The sequence below is a fragment of the Saimiri boliviensis genome, chromosome 5 (genome assembly GCF_048565385.1).
Source record: "Saimiri boliviensis isolate mSaiBol1 chromosome 5, mSaiBol1.pri, whole genome shotgun sequence".
Taxonomy (NCBI): domain Eukaryota; kingdom Metazoa; phylum Chordata; class Mammalia; order Primates; family Cebidae; genus Saimiri; species Saimiri boliviensis.
In genome coordinates, this window is record NC_133453.1 from 80944008 (window position 1) to 80968197 (window position 24190).

The 24190-nt window shown below is 36.4% G+C and overlaps 1 protein-coding gene across 13 annotated transcripts in view; it reads right to left on the reverse strand.

The window, feature by feature from the left end:
* PKP4 (plakophilin 4) overlaps nt 1-24190 on the reverse strand; it is a 231782-nt gene that overhangs the window by 92253 nt on the left and 115339 nt on the right. For all 13 annotated transcript variants that reach the window (XM_039469686.2, XM_039469684.2, XM_039469688.2 and 10 more), the window contains one exon: nt 12625-12737. In XM_039469686.2, the coding sequence (XP_039325620.1) occupies nt 12625-12737 (113 nt within the window). The remainder of the gene's footprint in view (nt 1-12624; nt 12738-24190) is intronic.

Below are 24190 nucleotides of genomic sequence, written 5' to 3' on the forward strand. Positions count from 1 at the left end.
ACACACTAATGAATGACCCTCACTTGTAGGTAGATAATCACATTTTCAGTTTCCTTTCCCATATATCATTGGATTAGAGCTGTCTAAAGTAGTTCTCTGAAGGGTTAAGGAAACACCTCGTCACACACATTGCTCTTGCTGGTCTATGTCCTTAACCTGCCAAATGGTAATGAGAATGAGAGTTTACCACCAACCTTCCTTTATTTCATCACGAATACTATAGTGATTAGATGAAGGAATGACAAAAAATTTCCCTTAAAATAATTAACTGCGCAAAGTACATTGGTGGCAATATGCAATACATTTTTAAGGCTGTTTTCTAGAGTTGTTGAATTAATATTTATATAACCTCTTGTAACATGTTCGTGAATGACTAGGAATAGAAATATCAGACGATTTAGAGTTTCCAGACAGGAGAGACAAAATAGTGGTAGTGGAGGTGGGGCTGGAGACAAGGACTTTCACATCTGCCTCTGTACCACACACACAATTTTTATTTAGATAGTGTGTATCTGGATGGGGTACAGTGGCAAGAAGGAGGCACATGAAGTACTCAAGTCTTCCCACCCGTTTGACACTACAATGGAAACCCTAGAGAAAAACATAACCTTTAGGGGAAAATGTCATCCTCATGTTAGATTCAGGTGTACAATAAATAAAATCATATCAAACTAAAACATACCACGACTGCCAAGACCAAAAATGAAACCCTATCGAATAGTAAGAGGATAACATGCACAAAACATTTACTCTCAAACTGCCAATTATGTAATAGGTGTTTAATGGCTACTGTTCTCCTTCCTACATTATAATTATAAAGAGGTATTTTTACCTAAGGATATGATAATTTAAGATACCAAGGTAAGGCCTCCTGGGACAGAGCTAGGACAGCCAGTGCAACCTCATCAACAGCATTCTTCACAAAATTAAGAATAATAAAATATATGTATATATTTTATGCTGCTAGAAAGACACTTCATTCTCTGGTTAGTTATGCACAATGGTCCCTTCCTGATAGAATGGAAATTTCTAAGCGTGTATCTTTGTATCTTGAGAAAACAGCAAAAGCTAAGTATTTAGTGAATGAATTTAGAAAACATATTATAAATGTTTCAGAAAAATATAAATGCAAAGTCACTAAAGAAAATGTGGAAATAGAAACAGAGTAATGTTAGTATTATCTGTTGGGCATTCACCTACCCTAAGTGGCAGGTTTGGATAATTTGGATTATATAACATCTAGAAGGTTATTTCTTCTACATACTTGTAACTGTACTAAAATATTCATTTTATAAAAATAGATCAATATGGTATACTTTGTCCTACAATGTACTAGGACCTGTACTATTTTAAGAAATATATCCCAGAGTTATTTTAGCTTTGAAAAACCAATAATAGAACCAAAAATACAAGTCAAATGAGCAAATAACATGAACAGTAAAGGACACTCAAGCCGACCATAGCATATGAAAAAATATTCAACCCCAACAGTAATTGAGAAAATGCAAAGTTAAATGAGATAATATTAGTTTGGCAAAAATTAAAGAGTCTGTTCAATATTAAATATTGGCAGAAAGAAAGAAAGAAAGCAAGCAAGCAAGACCAAATGAACCTGGAATTTTTTTACACTGCTCATGGGGGTGCAACTGTTGAGCTATTTCAGAAAGCAAACGAGCAAGATCTAGAAAAATTAAAATGTACATTATAATCCAAATAGTCTACTTCTCATTACATATTTCCCAGAATCTTACACATGTGAACCAGGAGATAAGTTCAAAAATGTTCACTTACAATATTGTAAAACTTCAACAGCAGAATGGCTAAACAGTTTAATGTCTATGATATAAATATACAAGAGCCCTTAAAAAAATTAGGAACTAGATTTACACATATCAATGTAGCTAAATCTGAAACGGAAGAAATCAAGGTGCACAATGACACATAAACTACACCTACCATCTGTGATGTAAAAAAAAAAAAGCAACACAAAATATTGGTTACACAGGTATTAACACATACATATATAAGTACTATATATGTACTGATATAAAAGTATACAAAGTAAGGTAAAACATTACACACTAGTGGCTAGCTATGGGGAAGAGAAAATGTGGAAGAGGGAACTTGAATTTTTAAATTTTTTTATAAAAATGATTTTTTATAATTTTTAATTCTGGGATGTTAGTACTTAAATTTTTATCATTCTCTGTACTTAAAATTTTTTAACATTTCTCAAAATAAAGAAGATTTAAAACACAGATAAGAGGAAAATACTAATAGTAATAAGAAAATACAGGATTTAAGAGCATTGCTGCTTTTTTGAGATGGTAAATGTAATTACTAATTCCGATAAAATGGTGAAGGCAAGTTTGTTCAAGCCTCTTGAAATATTCTGTAAAACCTACTGAAATACTTTATTAATATGTACACATAATTTAAAAAACTAATTATGAAGAGTAACAGCTAATAACATAATTCTTATTTTGATTCAATAATTCAATACTGTTAAATAACTTATTAATTATAGAATATGAACTATAAAAAATTACAGAAAATAATATTTTAACTAAAATTGTTCTTTACAAGATAAACAATGGCATGGTATACATATTTTAAATGTATGAGCCTCTCAATTTTAAGTGTTAAAAAAATTAATACAACCGAGGTGCCTCAATATTAACCACAAATATTCAAATAGTCTTAATCTGAAACACTGATGCTATTAACCTGATCTTTTTGTGGTTCTTCCTAACCACATTATCCATTTAACATTTAAAAGGTTCAGTCTAATATAATACAGGTAATATATTTTGGAATATTTATTCACTGTGATTAAAACATTTTGTAGTACAACATTCTAGGTTCAAAAAAGATTAAATTACATATAAAAGGTATTTTGTTTAAAATCCAAATTCTACATGGTGACATTTTTAGCTTAAAATAGGTTAGCCCAGTGCAATACTGGTTGAAATACCCTGGAGTCACACGTCCTTGGAAGACTTAGTTACACTAATTTAACTCACATATATAGACAGACTTGTCATTTGAATGTGTACGTCCCAGGTGAAATTGGCTTGTGAGTGGAACGGTGATGAGATATCATAATTAAAAATGCCGTCTGGAAGAACTGTGGTTGAGCAAACTGCTCCTCCAGATAAACAACTTCTGTAGAGTTGCAGGTCAGCTTTGACTAATTTGGTATATTTCAGATGTGGAACTCTTTACTGTGTTTACAACAGGAGTTGCATCACAAAAAAGCAATGTTACCAAATTTGCTCATAAGAGCATCAATTTAATACATACTCATCACAGAGACCCCGAGGGTTTCTGGTAATTATATTCAAATATTAAATAGTTTATTCTTCATTTAGTCTGAATTAGAAATGAAGTTAGGGAGCTTTAGAATATTTGACCATTAAGAGAGTCACTAGTGACCAAATACACTAGAAATTAAGACTAAATCATTACAGACAACTAACTCACCAATAAACAAGCATTTACTAAAACAGGAAGCAAAGGAGAAAGGAAAGAAGGCAAGACCACATGACAGAGTGGGAGCATGGGTGGACAGGCCAAGGACACTCTCCCTTTGCTTCCGCCTCCCCCAACTTAAGAATGCATAGAGCAAAACTCTTGATACTTTTTATCCTCTTAAAATTTAATACCCAGCAGCACTATTCACAATAGCCAAAAAGTAAAAACGACCCAAATGTACAACTGATGAATAATAAACCAAATGTGGCATATCCATATGATGAAATATTATTTGGAAATAAAAAAGATCAAGTATTAATACATGCTACAACATGGGGGAACCTTGAAAATTTCATGCAAAGTGAAAACATGCCAGAAACAAAAGACCACATATTGTCATAATATCATTTATGAGAAATGTTGAGAATAGGCAAATCCATAGATGCAGATAGGAGGTTAGTGTGGGTTTCACGGGCTGTGGAAGAGGAAAAATGGGGGAGGATGGAGGAGTTTCTCTTTTTTTGGAATGATAAAAATGTGCTAAAATTAAGTAGTGATGGTTGCACATCTCTGAATATACTTAAAAACACTTAATTGTACACTTCAAAAGTATGTGCCATATTTTATGGCATGTGAAATGTATCTCAATAAAATAATTATTTTATAAAAAAGCACTTTCAGTCAGGTTTTACCTGGTGAGAGCATTGAAGGTCAAAGGGACAGAACTTTCTCAAACATCCTCCTGAAGTGGTAAATTACATAAGTAATAAATTGTCAAAGTACAAGCATTCAATCTATTCAAAGATTCTTCATTTTTTAAAGAATACATTATTTGAAGAGATTTATTTCTCAAGGACTTAGAAATATTCACTGAAGAAAAGATTTGAACCACAAAAAGGCCTTTTACGCTAATGTCAGCTCTAAAACATTTTTAGGCTTTTTAGTAATATCAACTGAAACCTGATGGGCATCAGCAGATGAACCAATCAAGTGTAAAAAATAAAAAATCTGAATGGCAGTGGGGAATCAAATCTTTTCATTAAAAAAATAGCAGTTCTTTTCTTAAGTGGTGGTATGAACACTATTTGTCAAGACTGCATGACCTTTTTGAAATCACAAAGAATTCTGTTTTAGCAGGGCTTTAAGCTAACTGAAAAAGGACAGATAATCTTAAGAAGACTGCGACGTCCTTTAATTTCAACATTGCCACCCATTTTCCTAATACCGGCAGCAGCTAGCCAAAGAATGAAGAATGTCAAGGGACCAACTGCTTCTGAACAAGATGATCAAATTTCAAAATCATGTGCAGAAAGCAAAAATGAAAATTTAAACTGTGCTTTACTTCCAAAAGTTGCCATTAATATTTTCTACAATTATTAAAAGGTCCAATTTGTAAATATATAGTTTTACCTCAATATAAATAGAAACTTAGGCCTTTGTTTTAGTAAGGAGACAAACTATGATTTGGAAAATCAAGTATCTGGAACCAATTTATGACCCACAAAGAGATAAACTTTCTCTTTCACCATTTACAACTTATCTAGAAGTAAATAAGAGACAAAGCATAGATAATCAGGATGAGTTTCTGGGAAATGATAACATTCCAAGTCTGTTATCAAGAACAGTTTTGAAATTCTTTATTATAAATTTCAGAGACAGTTTCTAGAATTCTAAGATGATTATTTCATTTATGAAATATTCAATTCCAACTACATACTTTTAATACTTCTAGTTCTTATTTTTAGAATTTTTTGTAGAGACAGGGTCTCACTATGCTGGCCAGGCTAGTTTCAAACTCCTGGCCTCAAGTGATCCTCCTGCTTTGGCCTCCCAAAGTGCTAGGATTATAGGCATGAACCACTGTGCCTGGCCTATCCTTCCAGTCTTGTTAACACAACAAGCTTAACCACAAGTGTAACTTTTCTGCTTGTGTGAAATGTGAACACAGGCCATGCACTGTACACCTGAACGCTGAATTCATCTTGCAGTATTTCTCCCAGCTGAGTCTTCCGCTAGTGTGCACTTGCCATGGGAAGGCTGCACTGGTCTCTAGCCTGCTAAGTTAGCTTCCCTAGGCCATAAGTTATTCACCCCTTGAGATTTCCGCAGGCATGAAGAAACCATTAAAAGTTGTTTAAAGATGTGGTGCTTGGCTGAGGAGCCAATGGGGCAAAGCTACCATATGTAGGATTATGACTGAACTCCTCTAAGTTAGAATCTTGGCCTGGTGGAACCATACTGGAGTGCCATGGGCCCTCGGTTGGCCTCGAATTGCTCGTTCCCTGCTGTCCCCGCCAGCAGGCCCCTGGTGCAGAGAGCCCCTCATCCTGGGAAACAAAGTGTGGCCGGAAAGGCAGCTGCCTCCTTGCCCATCACACAATGCATGTTGGGAACCTGGTACTAATCTATTCATAGATGACCTGTTTCTGGGTCGGTTTCGTATGTAGCAGAGCAGCTCCCAAGCTGTGATCTATTGAAAGTCAGCCCTCTACACAATGGTTTGTCAAAACAAATAAACAAACAAACAAAAAACAGAACATATAAAAATATAAGAAACAAACAAGCAAAAAAAAAAAAGAATTCAAAAAATGTTTATTTTTATTGAAATGGCATATCAAAATAGGACTTTAGAAACAAGATAAAAAGTCACCTGTGGGGAGTTACCTCGGACTTAAATTTAAAAACTTTTTTTTTTTTGAAGAGAAAGAAATATAGCAAACTTTTAAAAGTGGTTGCCTCTTTATGGGGGGGTTCATGAAAATGTTCTCTATGTCAATTGTGGTGGTGGTGGTTGTCACACAACTATATCCCAAAAGTGCTAGTAAAGGATTGTAAAATTACGCTACCAAGGGTTAAATTTCATGGTAAATCACACTTTCATAAAGTTGACTTAAAATGTATAGCAGTTATCTCTAAATGAATCAGTTATCTCTAATCATGAATTTTTCTCTTTATACTTTTCTGAACTTTACAATTTGTCTAAAAGGAACATCATTTAACTCCACAATCAATAAAATGCAGAGTAAGAATACGGCCTTGTCCACACCCGTGCCTGCTTCGGTGTCCTTGGAGTATAGGTAAAAGGGGAAGTCCTACGGGGAGTAGATGGGTGCAGAATCCAAGTGGGCCCTGCGGTGTGGGCTACTGGACCCGTTTACTCTCGCTCTATCCAGTGAAATCTCAACCCAACTAATGTGAGAATGATAACCTATCCATGACATTGCAGGGAATAAAAGAACAAGTCCCATGCTTATCAAAATTTGGATTTGAAGGATGTTGCCTATGGAGACATGAGATTTAAAGGACATATTTCCCTCTGAGGATTCTGTGCTGTGAGATTTCCTGAGATGAGCTCTACAGACCCCAGCATCCCCTGGGAGTCATTTCTGTTGCTAAGACGTGTACACTATGCACCTGCACAATGACAGGCAACACAGGCCATCTCACATCTCAGCACTTGTTGTCATCCATGACTCCAAAAGTCTCTGCAGACAGAAATAGTCATGGCAGGCTGACTGCTTAGTGGACCTAAAACTGTCCATCTACATATGCTATTATCCTGGAGCCAAGCTGTAGTGTCAGAAGTGGCCCCCTGGAGAATTACTTTCAGTTAAGGTGCTATTCCATCCATTTATATTCCATTTAACAATGGAAGAAACAGCCCTATGAGCTTGTTTTTGTAATTTACTGGAAAGAGACCACTGAGGACACTGCTTGCCTCATCATACAATGGTACGTTAATGTGGACACATGGGAGAAACCACTTAAGCCTCAGTCCCAGGAACAGTGGATCCTCCTGGGCAGCCTAGTTTGTTTTTCTCTTACAGACATGTGAATTGTGGAATTCATTAGTGTTTCTGTCTTTAGCATGGCTAACAGGTCACTCAGAGTGAACATGGCATGGAATGTTGCAAGATACATTTTGTGTACTATTTTAACCTTGGCTTCATCTGATTTTTCTATATTTTATCTTCTTTTCACTCTAATTTCCTAACTTCATTTTTAGTTTTTGTAATTTGAAAGGTCTTTCAAATACTTTTAGATGAAATATTAAAGGCATAAGTAACTACAGCATACTCAGAACAAATGCAGAAAAGCTTTTTCTTCCCTATTAACTGATTCCTTTCAATGAGGTGAAATATAACTATACTCTACTTAATATAAATGCAGATAAGCCATAACTTCTTTATCAATTCATTCCAAAATCAAACTTCAATGAGGTGAAATACTAAATAACAGATAATATTATCTGCATAGATAATCTTAGTGTACTTGGTACAAATGAAGAAAGGCTAAAACTACTCTATTAAATGAGGCCATAACCCACTTTCAGGGCTTTTCAAGATTGCAGGGATTATTTCTGGTCTGTTGTATCATCTCTTCATACAAACTTCATCAACTCCAGATTAAAGTTCATTATAAATACGTTGATAGTACTAATTTTATTAAATTTTTTTTAGAAGTAAATAAAACCAATGGAAAAGTCATCAGAAATGAGATTTTTACCTTGTCTGGAAGACCACTACTTCCAAAGAGTCATGAATAGAAAAACTATAGAATTTTATCCTTAGATTTTTAAAACGTTCTCAACAAGGCATACTACAAATAAACTGCCAATGATTATGATGCAGTTCACATTTTAGGAGGCTTCCTGGTAGGTACAAAAAGATGCAGAGGACTAGTTTCTACCTATAAAATGGAAATGTCTTCTGGCATGGCTAAAAGTGAATCTTTGATCCTACAAGTGTAAGGGAACCGAACTGCTCACTGTTAGAGCCACTCATTCAGGGAAGAGGATTCCACAGCTGATCTACCACAAGATAAGCATCACGAAACAGGTATTAAACAGGACCTCGTGCCACTGCTGCAATCTTCTTCACAGGGTGAGGCCAACCATGGCAAAAGCTTTGGAGAGGTGAAAAGGTAAATAAAAACAAATGCTTTCCATTTTCCTTTGAGTTATTAGTGTCATCTTTGGGTGAGGAAAGGAAAGAAAATCTTACAGATCATGTTACCAACTCCGCCATAGGAGCCAAATCTAACACTGTGAAAGGTAACTAGTGATCAAATCCCCTATTTTGCTGATTAAACTCATTTCATGCAAGAACAAACTGAATCAAACAGAAGCTTAAAGGCAAAAAGAAGCAATTCCACTTTTAATTGGTATTTTTTAGCAAGCTGGAAATGACAGGCAGGAAAGGGGGCATGGGTCTAAGAGCTAATTTCTGTTCTTTTGTATCCCTTAGATTCTGGTTCTGAGACTGACAATTGGCAGGCACTGAAGATGGGGATCTCTCAAGGGATGCAATAAAAACTTTAGCTTCCCTTTCTAACAGGCCCCTTTCTAACAGAGCTCCTTGCTCTGGTGGTCACAGAGCAGAGAAACTGTGCCAATAGTCTTCTTAAGGTCTGTTGAAAAGTACCCTGAAAGTGTGAAGAGGGAAGATATGAGATGGGGAGATAGAAACCCAACAATACCAAGTGGATAACCTAATGGCAAAGCACCTTTACTTGATGTGCCTAAAGCATCCTGGACTTAAGGTTCATTATCCATTCAATGATCATCTGGCTGGGTGCCCACTTGCTGAGTGCCAGGCACTGTGCCAGGGCTGTGGGGATGGAATGGGCCTTACTACCTGTTGAGCAGCTAACACACGCACAGGGAAACAGGGATGGGAATTCAGATGAGGGAGGTGACTTTTCCTGAGAAACTTGAGAAAGGCTGTAAAAAAGGGTAGGCATTTAGTTGGGACATCAAGAATACATGAGAATTCAACATGAGAAGGAAGCAGGGCAGTCCAAGTGGATGAATTACCATCCCAACCACAGCTCAGAGATCACTGAATGAAGAAATCCACCTTACTCATAACCCTTAAAATTTCATAATAGATTCCTACCTGGCTGTCTGGCCTCTTTATTCTGTTTTAAACACGGTACTCTCAAGAAAGAAAAACTGCTTCCAATAACCATCACCACCAATAATAACAACTTTGAGTAGGTCTCCTTTAAAGATCTAATAAAGTTCTTCACAATTAAATGTCAGCTTCACCTTTCCAATTTCATAAGCCAGTAGGTTCTTTTAGGACATCTCCTAGACACTGAGCACCTTAGTGGTCTGGGGCAGCTGTAATGTGGGATCACATATGTCTTTGTGCACATTTTTCTCCTTTCCCTGGTCAACCCCACTCCCATTTCTGCATGACCCATTCATTCACCTGACAATCACTGGTGGAGCTATAGTTACATGCCAGGCACTGAAAACCAGGCAGGAACCACAAAAGAAATCACTGACAGAAACTACTGCTCACAGTATATATTTTACTTACAGATTTTTAACAAACATATGGAATTAGCCAGCTGAATGATATAATCTTAACATTATTTAACATTTTAAAATTTAGAAGTCCAAAACATAATCTAATAGCCATGCATAGACCAACCACTCCCTCATTGAACAGTTGTTAACATTTTGTTATATTTGCTCCAGATGGCTCTCGAAAAAAATGCTACAGATTTGGGGAAAGCCTAATTCCTAGAATTGTCCTCCTTTCTTCCTTTCCAGTGGTTCCACTACCTTAAATTGGTGTCATTCAAAAATATCTTATACTTTTACTCCACATGCATACACTGGCAAACAATACCAAATACTGTTTAATTATTATACAGTATTGCTCTCTCTATATATAACTGCTAATACATTATTTCCTCCTATAGCTTTTCTTCTGCAACTTATAGCTTTCCAAGTCTGTTTTGCAAACACGTCCATGTTTATATATGTAGATCTTGTTATTTCATTTTAACTGTTCTAGGGTTTCATTTTAACTGCTTTACAGTGTATCTTTTTAACAGTTTATTCTCCATCTCCATCCAGATGAGTGTATGTTCTTTGTAATTTTTTACTTTTGCAAATGAGCATCCTTTGTATCTATTTTACTGTGCATACCTGTCAGACTTCGTCCAATGGTATCCCAGTTCTTGGAGTGTGAAATCTTACTCTTTTGCCCACTGATTCTCTCACTCATGGTCAAGTTTTATTTTATGACATGTATTTTAAGGCAATTTTTTAGTTTTACAAAATCAGAACTCATTCAAAAATACATGATGAACAAAGCACATTGTGAATCTGTCCTTCCTATCCTCTTCAATACATCTCTTCTTATTTCTGTGCTACACTCAGGTGCTATAATCTCACACCTGGATTCCTTAGCTCTAGTGAAGGTATTTGTGTGTGTGGATGGTTGCTTACATTGATGTTTCTGTGAGAGGATGGGCACTGACAAGTCCTATTCTGTCATCTTACTGACATCACTCATAAATCTGTGTTTTACACTATCTCACTGTGAGCTCATCTTTAATGGTGCCATTTTCTCAGCTGGGGACTCCTAAGCACTGTGGCTAGTTACATTTGGGCTAAAAACCCACACATGGTAGAAGCCTGGCATTTGCTAATGGCAGAGTCCTTAAAGGACATGGCTTAGAGTAGTGATCTTAAGTTCAAACATACCATCTTGAGCACACACAAGGCTTCATTCTTTGGCTCCTTATATGGGTATTAAACCCACCTCTGGTGTTTACTCTGAGGTTTGACAACTGTTCTCACATTTCCTACAGAGGTAGCTCAAGCTTCTGGCTCTGGTTTTTAGTGCTTTTTCTAGTTTCAATATCTGGAGATTTCCCTCCTCTTGTGCCATTTCCTCTAGGTATTGGTCTTTATTGTAGATATACCAAGTATATCTAGAAGTTTATCAAGAGAGTTTCTATTTTAATTTAGTTAGCTATATTGCCAGAAAAAGAAGTCCTAACTAAATTATTTAAAATGTTGATTTACCTTTCTATTAAAATATAATTCTGTTTAGAAAAACAAAACAAGTTGGTTCATACCTTTTAGAAATATATAATACCATACTATTGAGTTTGTGAATTGCTATTTTCAGTGCTAAAAATACAGATAATTTCTAAAAAAAAAAATTACAGAGAATTAAAGCTAATTTTCATTTTCAGTTTTAACTTCTTTAATAAGCTATTTCATTGGGTACTGCAAAATCTGAGTTAGAATTTTCTAATTTATAATTTTATACCTTGCTTACAATTCTCTTCCTATTAAAAACCTTCCTGGATATTTATAAAATAATTACATAATCTTATATTTGTTTTGTAAAGGTTCTGTTGACCTTTATTTATATGCTTTATGCCTTGCTAAACATATCAATATACACAACTGTTAAGAGTCAGAGATGAAAAATTAATATGACTACAACTTACCAGCCCAACAGTTTAAAGTTCATACCAACAATCAGCTAGAAACAACAGAGAGCTTCTATTCACTAAGAAGTGTTTTTGCCCATAAATAATACAAGATACTGAAAAGTAGAACAATTATGAGGTTAGAAATAACTGAGAGAAAAGTTATTGCAGGCATGTCTACCTAAGTGTAAGCAGATCAAACTTAAAACTGCAAGCAATGAAAGCATTTTATAGTAGGTTTTATAGAAATAAGTAATTATTAAGAAAATCTACAGGTAGGATGAGCAGTGATTTAACTATTTGGAACATGTAGTAGTTTTTACAGGAATGATGCTTTTAAATAGCATAAGAGGTATTTAAACAAAAAATAACAATCATGATTATGTTTTTATACTAATGCACTCTTTTTGTATTTACTAAATGTGAGTACAGTAAATTATTCCATATAGTAATTAGTTCATGTGAATTCAGAGTTCTAGAAAAACCCACAGTAAACTGAAAGCATTTTTAAAAGTTAATGCAATCTTATCATTTAGAAATATTTCTTAGTTAAAAAAAAAATCCATACCAGGTGTTCAAAGCACCAGCCAATTAGCTTTACCAAATGATTAGCAATTAATCACGACAACATCCATTAACTGGGTGCACATATGAGGAAACTGAAGGCAGCACAATAGCTTTTGCTGCAAAAGTTTGCCAATGCTATAGAAAACATTTCAAGCACAGGACTGATAGTCAACACTGAAAGAAGCTTCTCAAAATTAGAATTCACGGACATTTTCGGTGTCAAATTCTGGAAGGCAAGTTAACAATAACAATACTAACAGAATCATTTGCTGCATACAGAACAACCTAACAAGACATGTAACTTGAGTGGGCATAAAGATGGAGCCATTGGCCCTGTACCTGGTGCTGGCGATGCTTGGTGATTCTGCTCCAAGCCTACATCTTTCTAGCTGACTGGCAACAATCTGCCTTTCCACTTCCAGTTCTCGGGTGAGTCGTTGAAACTGAAGCTCCTGTGATTCAAGGAAATAAAAGGCATATAAGGCGCTGAGGTTTGCTGCTCAGGCAGATATATAAATTAATGTATGTCACAGGAAACACAGGAACGTACCCATAACATAAAGCTATGGTGTGGCTTTGTGAAAGGCAATTTTTGTATGAAATAAATGACCTATTGATTCCTAGCTTTTTCAAATCTAAAGGGAATAGAATATCAGCCTTTGTTTGGAATAGAAAACATGTAGATCTTTATTTGCCTTTTCTCGTTTTGGCTCTAACTGAGGTCTTTAAACAGTACTTCTACTATAGTGCCTTATCAAAGTTAAGGCTTCCAGAGACCTTGCTTTATGTATCTATATCAGAGGCACAGCAAACAATTTATTTACTTCCAATGGCTAGTTTTTATATTTCTCATACTACATGTCAGCATAGTTTAAAAATATATAAATCCCCATGATCAGAATCACTTTACCATGTTTGATATACAGTCTTTTAAGAAACAAAGATTCCAATGCTACAGAAAGTCTTGCCATATTGATCTATGATATAACCAACAAAAATCTGCTGTGTCCAAAACCAATCCTGTGCCACCGTGCAAAGGGAAAGAAGGAACACAAGAAATGAAAAAAGACTAAGCCATAACATTGAATTTAAAATATATTTAAAAGCTGGAAGACTGTCTATAGAAATTACATTCTTCAATCTATGTTGCAAAATGAAGGCAAACAAGTTCTATGAAAGGAGAAAATGTTTTAACTTTATTTGTATTTCTCTCCTTGTTAGCTTGATGGGATCTTAATACATAGAAAACATATCATGTTATAAAATATCTAAAGATCAAATAAATTCCAAAGGTTTTATGCCACAAATAGCACCTCAAGCTCCCCTGTGTCATATTATCTCCTTACAAGTCCACTCAAAGCAAATGCTGAACTGTAAGTAGTTTAATGTGATGCCTGCCAGTTCAAAATACCAGACATATGAGTAATAAATGTAGAAACTAAAAAGAAATAAAATGGCCGGGCGCGGTGGCTCAAGCCTGTAATCCCAGCACTTTGGGAGGCCGAGGCGGGTGGATCACGAGGTCAAGAGATCGAGACCATCCTGGTCAACATGGTGAAACCCCGTCTCTACTAAAGGTGCAAAAAATTAGCTGGACATGGTGGCGCGTGCCTGTAATCCCAGCTACTCCGGAGGCTGAGGCAGGAGAATTGCCTGAACCCAGGAGGCGGAGGTTGCGGTGAGCCGATATCGCGCCATTGCACTCCAGCCTGGGTAACAAGAGCGAAACTCCGTCTCAAAAAAAAAAAAAAAAAAAAAAAAAGAAGTAAAATGACCTAAAATATCATTTATGACGATATGTATATATTTGTTTGCCATCAAAAATTTTTAAAGTATATGAACTCCTTGTGAAATCAGGCAAACACGCAATTGCTTGGCAGCACTGGCTCTGCAAATTGCACAAGATATTCTTAGAATAATTTTTAAGAAGCAGTCCCTAAACTCCTTACCACTTTCTGATATTGAGAATCCTTTTCTAATGATCCCAATTGGTGTGGGCGTATTAGACAGGGCCTAGATGAGTAACCGCTGACTCAATAATGCTGTACAGTATGATCATAATAGGTCAGTGGGACAATGCCTGCCTCTGCCTAACAATTCTTAGGCTCATAATAAATGTTCATAACAAAAGACCAGATAGACATAAATTGTTCGGCAGTCGGTACCAGGCTAAGATAACCAATTTGAAAATACTACTATGCTTACCTCACACTTGTTCTTTCTTTGCTCTTAAACAGCAAAATTTTGTGTGTGTGATAGACATCCATTCGTTCACTTCTTTTACTCACGTGTTATTATATGCATCTTTTCCCATAACACTGCCTGCTTCTATCAAGCTGGGCCAGGAAAGGACTTTTCAGGAATCCCCAAGTATTCCCCAAGCCATCATATTACCTCTTTCCTCTGAGTTCAGTGGCTACTAGGGATTGAGGGCTAGAGTACTGTCCTCATTCTGGGATGGCCAAAAGTTACCACATCATGTCTAGTATGGTATGAATATATATTTCAAATAAGAACATAGAAAAAAATTCCATTCATAGAAAAAAATTCTACTGTACAGGAAATTTTTACCATGTTTGTGGCTGCCTATGACCTTTTAAACAACCTTTCGAGGAAATGGTTGGGAAAGTTACTGCTTGAAGGCAGAAGGTGGAATTTCCCATTATTCCTTCCCTCAAAAGCAGAGACAGGTAATTTTGGCTCTGCCAAGAAGGTGCACTCATGCCAGACCATGATGCCGGTGCCAACACTGAGACTCTGATTCTAGCAAACAGGACACTCATTTTCCCTCTCTATTGCCTTCTTGCTGAAATTCCTGAATTAGGTCTCAAGGTCAAGTTTCTGACATGGAAACAACCTCCTATGTTTGATGGCTGTAACAAGTTTCTTTACCTGATCAACTTTGTGGCACGAATTTAGATACCATTCCTAGAATCTAGATCTCAAGTCTTATTCTCCAGTACTTGTAACAAATGTGGGAATTCACTAATAATCACTTAATGAATTCCTTTTTCTGCTTAATTAGCCATGTCAGTTTCTGTATCTTATAACTGGAAACTTTGATCGACATACCCATAGAAACAATTTACAGTTGCTGAGTTGCTAGGAAAGCCTATGTAGCATGATGTAGCTACACTTTTTATTTAAAAGTAGGGCCATTCCTTTAATGTTCTTATGGACTGAGTTAAGTCCATATGATATCCCAACTGGATGTAGAACCCATACTATTGAACATCACTGACTACTGTTATCAAAACCATCCTACCTATTATGTGCCCACAACTTCTCACAAGTAGGACTTCATTAAAGTGCCGACAGCAGAGTATCAAGAAGCTGTAAAGCACAGAATTTATAACTGTTACCTGTGAGTGTTTACAAACAAAAAAAAATGCTTTCTTGCAGAATTATTACTATCACCCCTACCAAATGTAAGTTGAACACATGCATGTGATTGGCACCAAGATCTAAGAGTGGGACATCAAATTTCACAATTCAGTCTCTACTGGCTTCTTTGACTGACTGATGAGGAAGAGAGTATTATGCAGTCATATAAAAACATATCTAATAATTTCCAAAATAACACCCATTAAGATGATAATGCAGAGACATCATCTATGAAGTTAAATTCTTATATTTCATCCTCTAAACTAAAAATGTGAAGACTGGTTCTTAAATCAGTATCCCAAACTTAGAATCTAAATTATAGGGGAGCTCATATTGTTTTGTGAGAAGAAAAAAGCTAACGTTAAAAGCATTTGCCAGTGATTTAATGTATGAAAATTTCCTCGTAGAGCACAGCAAACAAAACCACACATGACTTTAGAACATCAAGGCTACTAATGTTCAAGGCTACTAATGTGCTATAAAAATGGAATCTGTTTACATGTGTCACAAAGCTTTTCTTTATATTTACATCGTCCCTTTCAAGTAAGTATACTGATAAATATTCTTTGAGAGAGAATTAAGGGAATAGATGAAAATAAAGCTGGACTTTGAGTTGAGCCATACTTGGTAGACAGAGCTACACTGCCTGAGGAAGCCCAGGGAAGAGCTGGCTGCCCCAAATGCCAGCAGGTGGTCTCTGGTCATCAGCTCCTTCAGGGGTGTCTCGGCTGCACAGAGCCCCCTTAGCCATGGGCACACCCTCTGAGAAGCTTGCATACAGGCAGTGATTGAGGTAAGAATATAAAGACCAGACCCAGATTTGCTCCTTTTGGCCTTGTTGGCCAAGGCTCTGTCAGCCTGATTTGGAATTCCCCCTTGCCTAATTCTGCTTTCCCTTCCCCTCTTCTCCACAGGTGTTGATCCCTGACAAATACTCCACATGCAAAACTCCATGTCAATGAGAATCCAACCTGAAACGGTCTTTTTTTTTTAAATTGTTTCATATAAATTTCTATGATAGATTTTGCTCTCCCAGTTTAAAAATATTGTGAGATACTTCGAAAATACAGAAAATTCTAGACAATAACACAATGAACTGTAAATCTGACCCAGCTATAGAAAATATTTTGTGACATTTGTTTGAGATGTTTTGAGAGGTAAAATATTACAATTTTATTTTAAAATACAATAAAACCCCTTGGTTTCTCTTTCCTAGACCCTATTCTCTTTTCTTCCCACCCTAGAAGGAATCATTACCCCAAATTTGATGCTTACTATTCACATGAGTATTTTATATTACTACTACATATTTACAAAGCTATAAATGGCAAATGAAATAGCAGCATCGTTTTGTTTGTCCACAGAATTTATGCAAATGGTATACTGTACAGTTTTTGCAGACTGCTTTTACTGCAATATGACTTTGAGATTTATTAACATCAATACATGTAGATCTAGCTAATCTATTTTCACTGCTTAATAGTATTCCATTGCTATCACATAATGTATTTATATGTTCTCATCATGAACTCTGGGTTGTTTCCAATTTTATGTAATTACAAACATTATGTAAAATAAGATTTCTTGTATAAACCATCTTGTGCACATAAAACATAATTCTCCAGAGTTAAGAGACCTAGAAGTGGAACTGCTTGGTCAAAAGGTACACACATCTTCAGTTTTGCTTGGTAATGATTATCAGGTTACTTCTCAAAATAGTTACTGATTTATATTCCAGTCAGCGATATTTTGAGAGTTTCAGTTTCTCCACATTCTCACTGATGTCAGTTTGTATTTTGGGCCTTGAACTCCTCTTTTCTTTGGTAGGCTGATAGGCATAGAACGGTATTTTGCTTGCACTTTATTTTGTATTTCCCTGGTAACTAACACCTTTTCCTTTGTTTGCTGAACATTTAAGTTTTTGAATCTCATAGGTATCATACCTCTCAGGGGAAAATGTCTTCCTCCTGCCAGCACCCAGGCCTGTCCTCTTCTGTAGGACAGATTTCTTATCAGCTTTAGCCAAGGTTGTAGTTTTGAGAAGTTTCAGCTTTGGGCAAGGGATCTAATTTGAACCCTCACCTTAGACTGTCCTCAAATGCCTGTGGCATGCAGCTGTCAAATGGCATGCTCAAGATCACCCAGGCTTTGCCAGATACCTTCAGGGTAAAAGCCAAGTTTACTGCTTAGGATTCTCATTTGCATTTTGGTTTTGTTTTTTGTGAATTCTTTCTTTTCTTTCTAGCTTAGTCTTGCTTTTAAAAAGACAATTTAAATATTTTATTTAGTATGTTGAGTTTCTTTCAGGGGAAAGACTGATTAGAATATTGAATCTGCAATGTACCTCTTTAATATTTTCTCTTAATTTCTTTGAGCTATAGTCAGGGAGAATTTCTCAGCACTAACTTCAATCCACTATTTTTCTAAGTGTCCTGTTTATGGTTTATCTCATCTACTGAACTTTTTTTTCAAAGACAATACTTTCCATTTCTGAGACTTATTAGTTCTTTTTCATGTCTGTTCCTGCATGGTTATTGGCTGTGAAATCTCTTTTTTCTTTTGTTTTCCCTTCCTGTTTCGGTTGACTTTTACTTCAACTCTCAAGTTACTCAGTTTTAAATAAGGCTTTAAAATGAGTGATTACTGTGTTTCTTTCAAATAGAAATACTAGAATACTGCACATCTAGTCACAAGGGTACTGTTTTCCTTCTGGCTTTCAGAAACCCCAGGTAGCTTTCAGAATTAGGTCTCTGCACTCCCGCTCCTTTGATAAGCAGGAAGAGCTCCACTCCAGTTCAAGGCTCAGTCCCTTGAACCGTTTTCACTTAACACTGAAAGCCGGGCATACCTCACCCTCCTGTGGCCTCCTAGTCTCTTACCTTCATTAAGTCCTCACTGACGGCCATAGTGACATATCTCCTGACCCTTTCCAACTGTGCCCTGTGGAAGCCTCATTCCAGTTTACAAACTCTCTCTACAAACACTTTATCTTTTAATCAGAATGTTCTCCGCCTCTGAGTTACTAAGAATACTCTCCACTTCCAGGCTTTAACTAAAATGTAGTTCTTTCTTGAAAATACTCAATTTTCCTACAGCCCTCTATGATGAAGACTATGTATTCCTCCACACCCCAAACCCGAGGTGACTCGAAGAGTGGAGAGTGGAGATAGTGTGTGCTCCTGGCTCCTTACTACCTCTAATTATTAGCATAAAGTTGTTCATAATACTCTCCACTGTCAGTATATGTTATATAATTATCCTCATTGTCAGTAGGATCTGCAGTCTTAACTCCCTTACATTCTTGATATTAGTAAATCATGTTTTCCTTTTCTTCCTAATCAATAAACACCATTATTCTTCCAAATATGTGCAAAAAGCTCGTTGTATTTTGAGCCTCGAGCCATCTAGCTTGTCCATTTGCACCATTACTGTGGATTTACTTCAAGTGAGTCCAGCTGACTAATTCAGGAGCAGCTGCAATAGCTACTATAACTATGGTGACAATGATTAAGAAACATCAGCAGGCGCTCAGTTCAGGCCATCAGCTTGACAACTCGACTCCTGCCCCCACACTCATACTAATCCTCAGTTCTCTTCCAGGCTTAGCGGAGGGAGTGTCCCCTTCTCACCCAAGGCTGGTCTCTGTATGCTCTCCTGCCTCCTCCAGAATCTTGCTTCTCTCTGGAATCCTTCATGTTTCATTTTAGTCTGATGCTTAAGTCTTTCTCTTCTGAGAACATACCTTCTTGATTATAGGACTCTTCAATCTCTGTTTCCTTCTCCTCCGACTTATATTACCTCTTTCATTGAGTATTTTTCTTTAAATTGGCTCCTTTTTAAGAGAGTATTATTGTAGGCATTGTAGTCATTGAAATCCTGGTTTCCAATGCTTGTGTGTTTTTCTTAATATAAAATACATAGAAATTCTTAGAAATGTTTATCTGTGTAACAAAAATCATTTAATGCTAGCAGTATAAGTACAACATACCAAAAGGCAACATACCTTTCTATGACTATACATCTCAGCAGGAAAGAACTTAGTTCCAGTAATATTCAAAGAAGAAAACAGATGGTTATCATGTGAAGAATTACTGGTTAAGAAAGCAAGCATTTTAATTTCGACTGCTGTTGGTTAAAAATCTTTGAAAAAAAATCTACGTTCTGCCTTAGTATACTGAGAGTTTTATACCACTAAAAGACTATCACTGACTAGATTTTTAAGATAGAGAGGATTGGGTAGGATTATGTCCTGTTCCCAGGACATACTACAGCATTTCCCTCCATTTCTCACATTGAAAAGATGAGTCAATTATGGTCATGATCATATCTTTGGGCCAAATTTAGGAAACTATTTTAAAAACAAGTATTTAAGAACTACTAAGAAATCCCCAAAAACATCCTAAATATCATCCTGTAACCTAGGCTGGTGCAAAAACCAAAGCAGTCATATTTACAAAGGTCCTTGAGAAAATACAGCAGAGGTAATCAAATGTCCTGACCATCTACCACAATTTACTTAATAAATGATAAACCATTATTATGTCTGCTTGGTAGTCCCTAAATCAATGTATAATTAATCATAGAAATGCTGTGCATATGATGTCAATCACCATTGTACTGGTGAGCTTCCTTTGTTAAAAAGAAATTAGAAATCAAAGATAAATAACATTATATTTATATCACAGTGAGAACACCTGTGTCTCACAGGACATTAACAGACATTTTCTTAAAGGAAGGGTTCTGGGTCAAGTAGATTCGGGAAATGCTACCCAGGAGATTGTAAATCTTGGAGAGTCATAGCAACCCTACCATACTAAAAGTTCTGAGACGTCTACCAGTAGGAAGTCAGCTTACCTTTCTTTAACCCAGCATTTCTCTGATTTAGTGAACACGAAGCATACTTTTTCTATTGCAAGAATAACTATTAATATCTCAAGGAACTATCATTTTGAGAACACAACTTAGGCGATACTGAAAGAAAAAAAAAGCTTATCTCTTAGTTCAGCCATCCCTAAACACATATTCTACATTTACTATACTATAATCTATACCATACTATACATACTATACTAGATTCCACATTTAAAGCACTTTTTACAAATTGGAAAACAAATTTTTAATCACTTTTGTCCAGACTGAATACTTACAAAGGGAACGATACTACAAAGGGTTAGCGCTTTCAAATGGAAACTTCTGACTTGTACCAATTTGAAGATATAAAGGATGTGTATTATTATGCCAGCTCTGTGGGATTCGTTGCCCTATGCTATGCCCATCACTTGTTAAATCGAGATCCTAGGATCAAAGAAAAGTACAACACACAGCTCTTGCCTTACTAGCTAAGATTTTAATAGGAGATGAACAATAGCAAGATCTTCGTTGTTTTACCCTCCTACCAAAACAGAAATAAACCAGGTTCTAGTTGACATCTTTCCTCTAGTTTCAATGAAGCCGACAGAAAATAGTAAAGTTTACCAGATGCTTGAAGTTTATGTTCTAAGACTTGGGCTCTTATCTGTAACTTAGCTCCGCTATTAGGAAACCAAAATGAAGGAGGAGAGGTTTGGGGGGTACATTAAAAATACACAAGGAAAGCTTTTTACTTAGAACTATATATGGATGAGAACTTCAAAGAAGACAGGTAGTGCCTCATGCTTTTCCTATGTACCCACTACATGGATGGCTTCTTTGTTTTGGAGACAGATTCTCATTCTGTCACCCAGGCTGGAGTGCAGTAACATGATCTTGGCTCACTGCAACTTCTGCCTCCGGGGTTCAAGCGATTCTTGTGTCTCAGCCTCCTGAGAAGTTGGGATTACAGGCATGTGCCACCAAGCCTGTAATATTCTTGTATTTTTAGTGGAGACGGGGCTTCACCACATTAGCCAGACTGGTCTCAAACTCCTGATCTCAGTTGATCCACCTGGCTCAGCCTCCCAAAGTGCTGGGATTACAGGTGTGAGGCATTGTGCCCAGCCGCTGATGGCTTCTTAAAAGACCATCGACTCAACAGTGACTCACTGTGTCACTTGTTCTTGGTTCTCCAACCTCTCACTTGACAATCTGACCAGTACGGTGTAGAGTAGTAATGTCCGAATTCATTATCTCTAGTTGAATTTTCAGTGGTCGGCTAAGTCGGTATACCTAAATGATGGATGAGCTACGGTCTTACCCAGCCACACCTCTCTCCTCTCCCATACTTCCCCACCTCCCCACCTACTGTGTTTTCTACTTCTGCATGGAGTATTTCTCAAAGTGTGGTCCCTGAACCACCAACATTAGCACTACTTGAGAACTTCTTAAAGTCAGAAAAGTGGGGTTCAGAAACCATGTTTAAACAAGTCCTTCAGGAGATTCTCATGCACAGGCAAGGTTGAAAACCACTGTCCTAGTGGAACCACCATCCCTCTTCCATTCAGGCTCAAACTGTAAGCCTTCTCATCTTTTTGTCATTTCTTCCCTTTCTCTTATTCCCATTCCCTGCACATGAAGTGGTTTCCCAAATCCTGCCAGTCTACCTCTTAAGCACAGGCTAAATCTATTTCCTTCCTATTACTTCAGGTTCACATCAATTTAGCCTATTGCAAAAACTCCTCATTAAGTCTTCTCCCTGCCATGGTGGTGCAGGGTCCTGCTTCCACTGCTTACATTTTCTCCTGATATATTTGCCAAAGTTCAATACTACTCACCAATAATCTCTGTGCTTTACAAAAGGTTTAATGGTCTCCAGGCTCTATGCTAAGTGCCAAGTATTTCTTCATGAACTCCACATAATCAGACTGTGAGGGAATCAGAGTCACCCTCACTTCATAGAGAACTGACTTGCCTATGGTCACTCAAAACCAAGATTTGAAATCACCTCAATCTGTCCTAATCCCATGGTGTTACTCTGTGTCCAACCCATAATGCCACTTATAAAAAGTCAACTCAGCTTTGTTTTAAAACCCTCTGTATAGTCTGCCCCCCAAATATCCTTTTGTGGTCTCCCATCACTTCCGTTCATGCACCCATACAGAACTATTGGTGGTTTCCCATACACACCACTCAAGGGTTTTCCTCATTTATTCCATCCACCTGAAACACCCTCCCATAAACACCTACAGTTCTTTACCCAGCCCTTAGGTATAGTGTCTGCCTGTGACATCTGCTCAATTTACTAAATAGGACTCCTCTTAACTAAGAGTGGAATCTATATTCCATTCATCTTAGTATCTCTCCAGCTCTTTGCAAAAAACAAAAACAACAAAGAGTGATTTTATGACTTACTCCCTTATCACAGCCTGCCTTTCCTGCCATTAGTTACATCTGCCTCCACCTGCCTGATTTCTTGATCTCTCAGATATCATGTCCTGCCTACCAAAAAACCAGGAGTTTCCAGCCTTACCATGCCATTTTTGAAAACTCATTTAACAGACTACTGACATTTAATTGTTGAACTAGGAATGTCATTTATTTTCATTTACTTTTTATCCCAAAATGTAGCATGTATAGATAGGATGTATAGATACGGGTGCTGTGTGTGTAGATACAAATAATTCTAGTTCAGTATTGTAACCGAGGTTTACTAACCTATGTTTAAAATTTCTTACATTTGGGAAAGCCCTAGTAGTCAAATAAATACTGAGGAAAAGAGATATCACAAGGAAAATGGATAGTTCAGGAGTGTCAGCTGTAGTTGTCAATGACAACCGTTGCTATAATTTCCGACAAGGTAGTTATTTGGTAGAATTAATGTCAGAAACACAATGATTTTCTTTAAAATGTAATGCCTTGAATATATGATTAACTATTACTTTAAATCTTACGAAATTAAGAAAACTAGTAATGACTTAACATGAACAATTTGTCTGGCTTTTCTATATATATATATATTTCAAAATCATTAAGACAAACGATGCATAACATCTAATGTTAGATGCTTATTTGGGGGTTAATTGACTACAGAGTATATGATAATAATGCACATAAATCATTATTTGCTAAAATGGAAAACTAAAAAGAATAAATGACCAATTTTCTACTTCCTCTATGTGGACTAGTTAATGAAAACACAGCAAAAAATACAAAAAAGATTAGAAAAAACAAGGCTAAATAAACTTAACCTTCTATTCTTCAGTAGATGTAATAAATAGCATTCAAGAATAGGAGGCTTATTTTAAAAATTACTAACTTAAGGTTTGGTTAGCAACTTAATGAAATCTAATGGGAATGAAAACAAATACCACCTAACACAGATATATTTTTTTCTTGTGACTATACTAGGTTTACTTTTACAATTGTCCTTTCTGCTTTGCAGATATTCTATGGCTTAATGTGTGTGTGTGTAGAAGGGGGTGTGGGGTGGGGAGTACTAGAATTAGAAAACATATTGATTAGTTATACCCTAGTAAATTAAATGGTCCCTTACTGGGTAGTTGGCTCAAGAGGTACAAGTGTTCAAAATTTTGTCTTCTTAACTTTTTTCATATTATCTATATGGTTTCACTAATACCATCACTCCTTTCTTAAATTATCGTGGGCT